Genomic DNA, 12,799 nt, shown 5'->3' on the forward strand with positions numbered 1-12,799 from the left:
ATAATTTCCAAACACTTCAGTATGAGTGGATCTGACCTATGCATAACATGCTTTTATTATATAATCAATAAAAATTTAGATTCATCCTCATACTACAGTTAGACTATATTATTCCTGCCAGTGAGTTTTTATGTAGCCTTGTATCATTTTGTAATTTGTATCAATCCATCAATATAATGCTGACCTATAAGTAAGGTCTGCTTATGTAAATAAGACTGCTTATGTAAACCTTCATTTTGAGGTTCTTCCATCAAAGGCGTGTGTTCTCAAGTTCTTTCTTGAATTCTTCAGAAAGGGATGGTGGCAGTAATTCTTTAGTGATGAAAGAAAGTCAAATGCCCTCCTGAAATGACTTAAAAAACCATCTATAGAGATGTTCATGGGGAGAGAAGCTGACTGTTCGTGTAGAGGACTGGTGTTCAGCTCCCAGCAGCCATGTCAGGCAGCTCCCAGCCACCTGAAACTCTACCTCCAAAGGCTCCAATGTCCTCTTCCGACTTACACAGACACATAAAGAATAAAACATCACAAAGCACCTACATCATTCAGAAATGGTTTCATAGTAAGGGTGTTTTTAGTCTAGAAACCCTACTTCTGGTGAAGAAAAAAGACATGACAAAATCGGCTCCAGATTCTTATTCTAAGCACATCAGGTCTTGTGCAGAAACCATGTTTACTTGAAAGTCATACAACATTAAACTTCTGTTCAGGGAGTATCTAACATCTACTGCTGAACAGGAAGCTAGAGCTTGCCCTGTGTGGCTGGCACAGTGCGGTGCAGGATGGATGAGCTTCCATGGGGCAGAACTGAGTCTCAGGCCCACTTCCTCATGGGGGCATCCCACTGCTGATTTCCTTCAAGCCTAGGCTCCTCATTTGTGGCATGGGGGCTTACAGGGGTAAAAGTGAGTAAGCATTAGAAATAGAGGGAACCTCAGGAAGCATGACCTGTTTCTGTCACGTGGAAAAACACAGCCTCCCAAGTTGTGGTTTCTTGCTCGTTCACATGTGAGAAACTCTGAGCAGTCTGTGCTGGCGGTTACAGAGAAGCAGAAGCTGGCTGTTTCACATCGTGCGGGGGGCCTCGGCAGGTAGAACAGTGAGAGGAGGAGGGAACAATGGACAGAAGGGGCCCTATGTTCCACACAGGCAGAAAGGGCTTCTTTGGCTGGAGCAGTCGAGCCAGAACCTGTGAATAATGCGGCACAATTTCCTCAGGAACCTTAGCAGCAAGGTCTGTGGTCCATCTTTGTAGCACTCTGAGTAAATTAGCTACTTCCATTAATAATAATAATAATAATAATGATAATAATAAAAAATAATAATGAAGGGCCCATATAGTTAAAGATGACCATGTGTTCTCAGTTGTTCTCGGGGCATTACTTCCTATGTGTGCTAGTAACTGTGTCTAGAAAACACGCAGGGCCAATGCTACCTGGCTGGCCAGTCTCAGACTTGCTCTTTGCAGAGCCTGTGAGAGTGGCACAGGTCTGCAGACACTTGGAGAGCAAACCTCTTGGGTACAGATGGTCTCAATGTTACCACTGTGGTTTCTCCCAGGCCACTCTATAGAGCCTCTATTGGGTGGGCCTTCAGGGTTCCACTGGTCTAGATGAGTGTGACCAGGGGACCTATCTATGGCAAGCAGACAAAGCAAGTCAGGGACTTGAGGATCACCATAATGCTTAGCTACAGGCATGGCAGAAAAGCCTCACACCTTTTTCAGCCTGTGCATGCTGTGCACTTGTGACCCCAAGCGTCACGTCTGCCTTCCAGGTGCTGGTGCGGACCCCCTGCAGTAGAACTATCATCGCTTTAGCCTTGCAGCTGGAGGCCAATGGACAGGGATCTTAGGTATCTTGGAGCAGGGACTGCCAGTGTAGAGGTTTCCCTAGCTTTCTTCCATAGCAGAAGAAATCTATGGGATCCAGGAAGATTGAAAATTGTTAAGGTGCAGAGAACAAATGCTTCTGTTCTTTCCCTGGGCAGGTGAAGGAAGAGCATCTCTGGCCATGGATGGTGGAAACACCCAACACGAAGTCAAGCTGGCACCATCACTGAACCTCGAGCTCACCACTCAGGCTAGGCTGTCCGGCCCACCCACACTGGGTTCTGAGTGCACAGCCACCATGCCTGCTTCTTGCATGCTTGCTGGAGATTGGTCATTTCACTCCAGGCACATACACATTTTTAAACACTATGAAGTTTAATATCTCGATCCCAAGAACATACAAAAGTGAATTAAGAAAATAACGCTTCTCTTTCTTAGAGAGAATGTTGACAATGACCATCAGACACATAACCAAAACTGACTTTTGCAAAGGGTTTTGTATGGGTGCGAATAAGATTTTAAGGCAGGTGAACATTCAGTACAAACAAGAACATTCAATGTTTTACACTCAAACTTCACAGCACCTTGTCTCAAGAAGGCACCCACATGTTGCCATGCGTATCAGGTGCTTTGACATAAGGAATGTTCCAAATCCACGGCCGATCTGGGGAGAAAGCATATCACATGATGTTTGTTTGGATAGTACCACAAAATCCTATCTGCTGGGATCAAAGCATTTGGTGCTCAGATCTCCAAGTTGTGAAGAAAATTTTCTGACTCAGTCCCTGATGATGTCACCTGCAGACAATGGCTTTGGGAAAGGCTCATGTTAGAACTGAAGGTCAGATGAGCAGACCAGGCGGACAGACCAGGAGAAAGCTGGATGAAGCCATGTAGTATGCACGCTCTAGCACCTGACGCATAACAAAGACGTAATGTACAGCAGTTACCTGCCCCACCCTCTTTATCTTTACATGTGACATGCAGAGGCCAAGGGTTAACTTTGGACATCTTCATTGTTACTTCCACCTCATTTTCTGAGACAAGGTCTTATGGAATTCAGTTCACTACTGGGTGAGGAGGACTATCCAGAAACCCCAGGGATCCCTCCCTCACACGGGGAATACAGGTACAAGCCACTCTGGTCATTTTTTATAAAGTGTCCACAGCAAACACTTCACCCACTGAACCATCTCTTTGTCCCTTTCTTCTTTTAGGATGCTGAAGAAAGGACAGCAGCAGCTGGTGCATTTCTGCTCTCAGCTGGTCATTTAACCAAGCTCTTGGGTCACACGCATAGATGCATAGATGACTGAAGACCAATGTCACAGAAACAACAGGCCTGGATCTGTACTCTGGCAAGAATGCCTGTGAAGGCTCCTAGCACAATAAGGAGGCTCACTAAATGGAGCTCCTCTTAACATACGTACACACACACACACGCACACACGCACACACGCACACACACACACACACACACACACACACACAAGCACACACGCACCTGAGGTTGACACTGGAAGTCTTCACTGAGGCAGGCTCTCTCAATTGAACCTGGAGCTTGTCAATACTGCTATCTGACTGGCCAGCTTACTGTGGCAATCCCACCACCTTCTGACCACCAGAATTACAAGTGGGACACCATGTCCATCTGATACTTATGTGGGTTCTGGGGGTTCAAACTCCAGTCCTCATACTTGTATGTCCAGTGCTTCAACCACTAATAAGCCAGTCTCATTGATGTTCTAAACTAAAACTGAGACCTTCAATAAACCATTCTTACAATGTAACGCTATGGCTAGAGTCAAACCATTTCAAAAGAACGAGGAGACGGCAGGATGTAGATGCATCCCAGGTTAAAAGCAAGCCCCCATCACTGTCTCGGGAAGTAATAAAAACCAACAGATTTTTAGGGTCACAGTGCATATTGTAAACAGATTGACACCATCCTAAGGACTGCCAGGCAGTGACCCAGCACAGCAAACCTGACTTTGGGAACCTTCCCCCCTTCTCAACAGAAGTGATGGCAGCTCAGAGGACAGTCTGTGCTGAGCCATCTCAAGCAAGCACTCCAAGAGCCACACACTGAAGGATCTGAAGGAGTTCTGAAGACAGCAACAAATTATCCTAACATCCTGTTGTCTTTGGTCTTGAAAGCCCAGTACCAAACCCTTTCTTGCTAACTCACCAAGCTTGTTGGAATGTGGCAACCTCAGGGTCTGGGGGGCAATGGCTTTGGACCTGACTTCCACTCTATCTGCACCCTGTTCTCTCTGGAAACATCACCTCCTGTGCCTGGATCCGTTACACACATCTTTTCCACACACTCTGGGGTGACACTGGCCTTGCTTTATCTGCATGAGTACTTGGTAGTGAGGCCTGGCATGATACAGACTTGTTAACCCGCCAGCTAACATCAGGCAACAGTGTAGGCAAAGACCTGGGGAGCTCCCTGTTGGTGGATGCCCTGCAGCAGAATGCCAGCATCCTTGGGTAGATCATTTCTTGTGCTAGCTGACAGGTCTGCTACCACCTGCAGAGACAGAAAAACAGCCACAGGGAGAAGAGGGTAGCCAGTCCATTACTGTATCTTTGTACCTGTGACTACCGGAATTCCTCACTGATACTCACTGACTAAGGAAACCTGTTTTAAACAAACCTCTAGAATTCTCTAAAAACCTCTCAGAAGACTGTGCTGTGTAACCTACTCACACGTGCATTTGGAACAGGTTCTTAAGTGCCGCAGACAGAAAGGAGGTGAGCCAGATGTGTGAGCCCCATGGGGGAACTTACTCCCAAAGTGGCAGACAGTAAAGCAGGTGGTTGTATGTAGTTGTCACTGTGTCTATGGTTGGTTCCATAGCCTGGTTGGTAAGAGCCTCCCTTGACAGCCTGTTAGAGTAAGATCCTTGCAGGCCCCAGCCCAGAAAGCTCACCTTGGAGGGTCTGTGCTGGGGATCGGTCCCCTGTTAATGAAGACTAAAAGCAGGATAAACGAACACAGCATGTAACCTGGGCTTTCCATTTCGCCTTGAGAAGTGTGAATGTATTCTGCCCAGGAAATGCCTAGGCTCCATCTACAATGCTGACCCTGATAATGACACCATGCTTGTGGAAGAAAATGCCTTTATCTTCAGGAACTATATACACTGAAATATTTAGGGAAAAGATATATGTCTTCAAATTTCAAACTGTGAGAAAGGAAGCAAGCAGAAGAAAATACTGACTTGCTGATCTCTGGGGGGAGGCACAAGAGAAGTCTTGTACTGTATGTACTCTTCTTGTTCTTTTCTGGGAATCCACAAGGATGTCAAAAACTTGAAAGAAGAATATTACATATGGATAACCTTGATACCTTTTAAACAGAGAGGGCTAGGAGGACACAGGTGTGATGGAGGAAAGGGGACGTGGAGGGCAGTGCAAGGGGAGAGTGAGGAAGGAGGGTTAATTATCCAAGGGTATTTGACAAAGCCGTAAGGAGATATATTATTTTATAAGCTTACTTAAAATTACATACATGTGTGTATAATACAGTTTATATACAACACACACACAAAGACATGGACACACGCACACACACAGTTTAAATGGAGTTACCTGGCACAGGGTGATAGGAGCCACAGGCTATCTAACAACAACTCCAGTGCCAAGCAAGGGACACCATCCATTGAGTCCCGTCAGAGGGGTCCAAGAGGTCTCCAAAACAATATAGGCAGTGGCTGATGACAACGAGGCAATGGCAAGGGAGTGAGGAGGGAGGGGGAATTGGGTTCTCCAGGGATGAGCCCTCCTAATAGATTTCCTAATCCTAAACGGTTATCCTTAAACATCATGTACATCCAGACAACACTCACTAGACTCAGTAGTGAGCGAGCGTGCGTAACTAATAATTACAAAAGAGTCATAAACTTAGAAGGGTTGTGGGGGGGGGCAGGAAGTTTGAGGGGTGGAAATGGTTTAAATAAGTGTTCTTATATATGAATTTCTCAAAAAATCGACTATTATAATGAGTGTCTTAGAAGCTTTGTATGTTTACCTACCTACTCCTTAAATGCAACATGAGCCTCCCCTTACCACTATGCTTCTCTTTCTTCTTTCTCTTCTTTGTTCCTTCCAGTGCTGGGACCCAGCCCCAGGATCTCATACACACACCCTAACATGGAACTGAGGACCCAGCCCCAGGATCTCATACACACGCCCTAACATGGAACTGAGGACCCAGCCCCAGGATCTCATACACACACCCTAACATGGAACTGAGGACCCAGCCCCAGGATCTCATACACACGCCCTAACATGGAACTGAGGACCCAGCCCCAGGATCTCATACACACACCCTAACATGGAACTGAGGACCCAGCCCCAGGGGCTCATACACACACCCTAACATGGAACTGAGGACCCAGCCCCAGGATCTCATACACACACCCTAACATCAAGCTGAGGCACATCTCTGGCTTTTAGCACTTATTAGGTCAAAGCAAGACAGGCTTTTCTCCAACTTTCTCACACTTTGCTCTTTTATATATGATACAAAGAATATCACAGCAGAGATGGTACGGTGACCGTTTTACATTCTTTTCAGACTCAAGGTCAGCAATGGGATAGACGGCACTACCATGTTTTAAGAGGCTGGCGATTTGTTCCCAAGGAGACTATGGGTTCCCTTTACACACATCCTTGCCAGCACTTGCTATGCTACACTGCTGGTGGGAATGTAAACTAGCCCAAATACTATATGCACTGTAAAGAAGTGTCTCAAAAACCTACAAAGAGATCTACCATATGACCCAGCTATACCGCTCCTGGCTGATTTCCCCGAAGGACTCCACCACACATCGCAGAGACTCCTGTACAGCAGGACACTGAAACACTATTCAGAGTGGCTCAGTTACAGAACCATCCTGGTGTCTACCCAAAGAGGAATGGGTACAGAGAATGTCACACATATACATAATAGAAACATTTCAGCCACTAACAAGAATGAGGTTATGCTGGCTGCAGGAAAAGGGAATTATGTCAAGAGAATCAAGCCAGTCTCAGAAAGACAAATACGCTTCCTTTCATTTGGCTCCAGATTTTTATATATACATTTCACACCCTTTATACCAGGGAGAAAAGAAACAGTCTGGGGACAGAAAAGGAACTAATGGGAGTTGGGTGGGGGGGTGAGAAAGGGAAGGAATGGGGAAGTTCAACAAAAATGTACAATTGTATAAAGATTAAAAACCCTACAGAGCTGGGTGTGTGGCTCAGTAGCAGAGAACCTGCCTCACACATGCTAGTCCTGGCTTCTAACCCTGGCATAGGAAGGAGGGAATAATTTTACAAACACCATTTCTATTATTAAAATGCATTTTTCTAAACACACTTTTCAAAAGAGTAAGCTAAACATGATGCGGGTGAGGCCTCATCTGCCTGTTTCAGCCAGAGTTCAAGTAGTGGTGCTCGCACACAGTAGGTTTGTTGTTATGTAACTGCCAATGGCCACCCAAAGCAAGGAACCCCGGAACTCAAGTGTTAACTTTTATCATTTTCTCTGATCATTTTCTTTGTTCCAAGATAATATCTGGCCAAGCTTTCACAGTGGGATACTCCTGCACTAAGCTCTTTGTGTGAACCTCTGATTTAAAAAAAAAAAAAAATGGCATCAGACATTGTGTGTATTGCCATGGTTCAAAAATCACTTTTAAACATGAAGTGCTTTTGAAATGGTCTTGACAACCCATTTTCCCTTGCCTCAGGGAAACACCTCTGTACGGGTCATGGCTACAGAACAGTGGCTGGATTTGAAAGGTAAAATCTGAATTACCGACATTATTCTACACACTGCTGAAGGAATGCAGGAGGTAAAATAATACTGATAAAACATAATGTTTCAATTTCTTTTATAAGTATCTTTCAAAGAAAAAGCCTAAGAAGGAAAAATTCAACAAATTACTGTATAAAGTGTTCTAGTCACTGGTCATGATAGAGATCTAGCTTTTTACAGTCTAGGATAATGCCTACCACCGGCAAACTTGTGAGTTGTTAGGAGTTGTTCCTAACAGAGGGGAAGGGACTGCAGGACATTTTCTGGCTCATGATATCTCCCATTCTTGTTTTCCTGCTCCTCTGGAGACAAGGACTACTGGATGGGGCTGGAATCCAGCCACGGCTGGGGAAGGCAAGGCTCAGAGTCAGACTCTAGCAGGCAAGACCCAAAGCCACTGTCCTAGGTCATTCTTCTCTAGAACTCAATGACTTAAGAGAAAAGAGAGTGGAGATGAAGAAAAGAGAAAGAAAGGAAAGATGGAAATGTAGTATGAAAGTCGCTGTTCAGGAAGGACAGGGGTGCGGGTCACATTAGTTCACTGTGCAGTGTGCACGGGACTAGACTAACTTTGTCTATTGACTGTTGGCTGAACTAGGGACCGCGCTAAGCACTGGACAGACTCCATCTTGGTTAGTTTTCTCAATAGCCCCGCAGGAGACACTGGCATTCCCCATTTTGTCTTTAGACACAGGTCTAAAAGTCAACTGCCCAAGGTCACCTAGTAAGCTGGGCAGTTGGCACATAAATAAATTATTTTGAATCATGGCCTCACTTTTTGGGTTTTATTTGGGTGGAGGCTAATTGGTTACATTCTGTAAAATCCTGGTTAAAATCCATGTAACCTTGCTGTTAGGATGAATGTGGATGACAAACTCAGCATGCTCAACAGAAGAGTCATCCTTGTAACTGTAAACAGCTAGAGAGAGGCAATGCCACCTGCAGGCTGTGGGGCGGCACGCTGGCAACAGGACACAGGGCTGTGTCCCCATACGTCGACACAATCCTGAGAAATGGGTCCACTAGATGGGGAGTTTCGGTTTACCAAGAAAGTCCCAAAGGGAGATAGAGGGCCGAGAATTCGCCAGACCCAGCTGGCAGTGCTGTGGGAAGACAGGCTGCCTGGACTCCATCGAGGAACTGAAGACTGAGGACTATTGATGGAGTGATGTCATTAAAAGCTTCCCATCAGAAAGTACTCCCTGCTCAGACTTCGCACACCTGCACATTCCTGGCCGCTCACGGAGACATCTGTTTCCCAGAGGATCTAAGCTATGACTGGATAGTAAGCACTTGCATTTGAAGTTAGAAACTGTACATCTCCACCACCCTGGACCCACCTCCAAGACTAACATTCCTCGGGTGACAACAGCTGCTCAGCAGCCTGGGATGGATGCTCAGCAGCCTATGATGGATGCTCAGCAGCCTGGGATGGCGCCTGCCTGGAGGAAGATGCCTAACCCCGTAGACCAGTAGTTCTCAACCTTTCTAATGCTGTGACCTGACCCTTTTAATTCCTCACGCTGTGGTGACCCCAACCACAAAATGATTTCATTGCTACTTCATAACTGTAAGTTTGTCACTTTTATGAATTGCAATGTACATATCTGATATGCAGGATATCTGATATGGGTCCTCGAGGGAGTCATGACCCACAGGTTGAAACTGCTGCTGTAAACAGTCGTATGGCTTTTCTACTGGGAAGTATACTTGGTCATAACCTCTAGGAAAGTAAAGAGTCCAGTGCAGTAGGTTTCAAAGTGTGGCCTAGTGACCTCTTTTGGGGGTGTTCTGTGAATCAAATTTACTTCATAGTGACATAGTACCATCATGTTATCCTCACTTTTATGTTAGTAGAGCTACAGATGCAGTGACATCACAACAGACCAAGTGACAGCAGCGGAGAGGGCTCAGCAGTCAGCTGTTAAGTTGCACACTAAAGATGCTTTTAAACATGAGATGAGCCAGGCGGTGGTGGCGCACGCCTTTAATCCCAGCACTTGGGAGGCAGAGGCAGGCGGATCTCTGTGAGTTTGAGACCAGCCTGGTCTACAAGAGCTAGTTCCAGGACAGGCTCCAAAACCACAGAGAAACCCTGTCTCGAAAAACAAAAAAAACAAAAAAACAAAAAAAACAAAACAAAAAAAAAAAACATGAGATGATCCCACTACCCTCCCTAAGTTTGTCCTTGGTTTTGGAACTGGCCATGAATCATACTACAATGATTTATTATTTTTTAAACTAACAAATCAACACCTATTTAAACATTTTACAGCTTTGTGCTGTAGACCAGGCTGGCCTTGAACTCACAGAGATCCGCCTGCCTCTGCCTTCTGAATGCTGGGATTAAAAGCGGGTGCCACTACTACCCATATTCCAGTTTTGTTTCCATTATAGTGAACACACATGCAAGCGCGCATACACACACACACACACACACACACACACACACACACACACACGAAGCTCACATAAAGCTCTTTAGGATTCTTGATAACTGAGGGCAAATGGGTTCTCAGAGTGAGCAGCTTGAGAACCACATTGCCCGAGTGGCCCCAGAGAGGGAAGTAAGAATCCTCTCAGGTCTGAACTTCTAGAGGTTCCCAGGAGCCAGGCTCACGTGGAGACCAGGGGCACCTCCTGGGTTACTTTCTGCCAGTGTGGCACATTGGCCTGTGTCCCTTCATCCATGTCTCACCTTTACTCCCATAGAGCTCCGGGGGCAGGTCATAGGGCACAGGAAAGGAGGTCATTGGCTCACAGTTGCTGGAGAAGAATTTCTGCTTCACATTGAAGGTGTCCAGGCCCTGCAGGCACACAGAGAGAGGATATGACTGAATCTTTTTTTTCTATATTAGCTAGAAGATCCTAAGAAGTAATTTCTCTTTATGATACCCACAAGGATATTAAGTGATTTCAGAGCTATTTTCAACACTGGCTAGGCAAGAATGCTCTATAACCCTTCCCCCTAAATTATTTTCCTTTGTAAAACCAAGAGAGGCTGCATGTAAGAATGAAGTTAAAAACCTGTGAGTTTAACAAGGCACACAGGAAACAAGAGAAACAGTAACGGGTGTGAGCCAGTTTCTACCAAGTACCACATACAGTTGGCAGGGGGTTTGCAGGACTCCCCAGATGAAAACATCCCAGAATTCTTTCAATATTGTAAGTGGAGACTGCTCATTCGTTTCCCTGCTGCCCAGACCCGAATAATCACACAGAAACTATATTAATTATAACACTGATTGGCCAATGGCTCAAGTGTTGTCTTAGCTAGCTTTTATATCTTAAATTAAACCATCTCCACTAATCTATGTATCACCACGAGGCTGTGGCTTACTGGTAAGGTTCTGGCGTCTTTCTCCTACATAGCGTCTCTTTGACTCCACCTACTCTATCTCGGTTCTGATTTCTGCCTGGCTTTACTCTGCTAAGCCATTGGCCAAAACAGCTTTATTCATCAACCAATAAAAGCAACACATATGCAGAAGGACTTCCCACATCCCAATACTGCTATAGGAATAGACTGCCTGCTCTGAAGTAAGAAGTAGAAGCACAGAAATATAAAAGTGAAAACTCTTCACACCCTACCGAAATGCTAGACAGAGAGCATTTCGCCACTCAAGGAGGGGGAGCGTCTCCTTCCAGGCCACTGTGCACACTGCCTTTCCTTCTCACAGGCCTGGGCCTAACACATTAGAGCCGCCTGTCAGGGGACTCCTGGATCATCCCGGCACCATGCTTTTTAGACTGTTCCACTGTCCTTTATTCCTATGGTCCACCAACCCAAACCCATCCATATTCTAAATGCATAGCAAACAGTGCTAATGTCCTAGGAGCTGGCAAAAGAACAATGGCAGCTCTCGGTACCCAGTGTGTGTGTGTGTGTGTGTGTGCGCATGGGTGTATGTGTGGGGGGTCACAGACACTATGTGGGAGGGCATGGCAGTCACACAATGGCTTCAGACACTCTTGCGTTCTAGCCTTTGTTCTGGTATTCACTAAGCCATGTGAATGACTGATACAAGCAGTCATTTGTTCAAAATACTATTTCCTCAAGCTGAAGCTAGGAAGAGCTCCTAAGAGTGCATGGAACTGCACTTAATACTTGTAACCTTGCAGCATTTCTGCTTCCTCACCCCTTCAGTGGGCTTATGTGCACAACAGGAGACTACAGGGAAAGTGCTGACCACAACCCCATCCGGGGGAAACAGGAAGAATGAACGAGTGCACACAACAAAGAATAGCACAGCCATGAAGCCATGATGCCACTGGCCCAGCTTCCTCTGACATAAAGCTGGAATTGTATCCATCAGGACATGGGCACATGTTCCAGAACACATGTGAACATACATATGTGAACATACACATGTGAACATACAATAAGCTCTACTCCACAGTCTGCCTTTTACCTTTTCCTTGGAAATTCCCTTCCTCTATGGCGAAGTCCAAGATCCCAAGATCCTACATAAGCCTACACTCCTTTGTCCTTGGGGAACTTGGGAACTTTTGGTTATGAGACTGCCTAGGTCCTTTCTGTCTGACGTGAGCCTGACTTGGAGTCCCTGTTGCCATCCCTCTGTGGACCCGAGGTTGACAGACTGGTACCAAGCTCTGGCTATACGTAGACCAACAAATCATCATTCCTGTCCTTACGGAATGCACAGTGTGGACTGGAGGTGCTAAACACATAGATTTGTCGAGAGGTCTAACAAATGATTGTGGTAAGTGCTGTGTAGAACAGCCTTGGAGTACTATCGTAAGAGAAGGGGCTGCTTTCGACGTAGGGGCTAGCGGATGCCTCCCTCCCAAGGGCGATCCTGTGATCTACTGAGAGATGAGTGAGGTTGGCAGGTACGCGTGGAAAGAACATTGCAGGTGGGGAAACAGAAGTTCGAGGTCTGGAGTGGCTAAGGTCTGCCATGTTCTGGGCCCTAAGAAAGATAATCAACGTGATGACATTATTAAATCTCAATTTCTTCATGGGTCAAGGAGGTGGCCATTCTTCATATGAATGTCTGTCTTAGTTTGGTTTCTATTTTCTATAAAGACCGGGACCAGGTAACTTAGGGAAGGAAGGGTTTATTTCATCTAATAGCACACAGTTTATCATGAGGTGAGTCAGGGCAGGAAATCAGGGCAGGGACTTAGAGGCA

At 45.8% G+C, this 12,799-nt stretch overlaps 1 protein-coding gene across 2 annotated transcripts in view; it reads right to left on the reverse strand.

Annotated features, from left to right (window-relative positions):
- Tdp1 (tyrosyl-DNA phosphodiesterase 1) overlaps positions 1 to 12,799 on the reverse strand; it is an 83,491-nt gene that overhangs the window by 8,058 nt on the left and 62,634 nt on the right. The window contains exons 15-16 of one of the 2 annotated variants that reach the window (XM_057782492.1): positions 10,342 to 10,450; positions 1,851 to 2,495 (exon numbers count right to left, since the gene is read on the reverse strand). In XM_057782492.1, coding sequence (XP_057638475.1) covers positions 2,422 to 2,495; positions 10,342 to 10,450 — 183 coding nt within the window. In that variant the 3' untranslated portion in view covers positions 1,851 to 2,421. Of the gene's footprint in view, positions 1 to 1,850; positions 2,496 to 10,341; positions 10,451 to 12,799 lie in introns of those variants that run through there. The other variant, XM_057782491.1, reaches the window with a different exon arrangement.

Source organism: Chionomys nivalis, chromosome 10 (genome assembly GCF_950005125.1).
Source record: "Chionomys nivalis chromosome 10, mChiNiv1.1, whole genome shotgun sequence".
NCBI classification, from domain to species: domain Eukaryota; kingdom Metazoa; phylum Chordata; class Mammalia; order Rodentia; family Cricetidae; genus Chionomys; species Chionomys nivalis.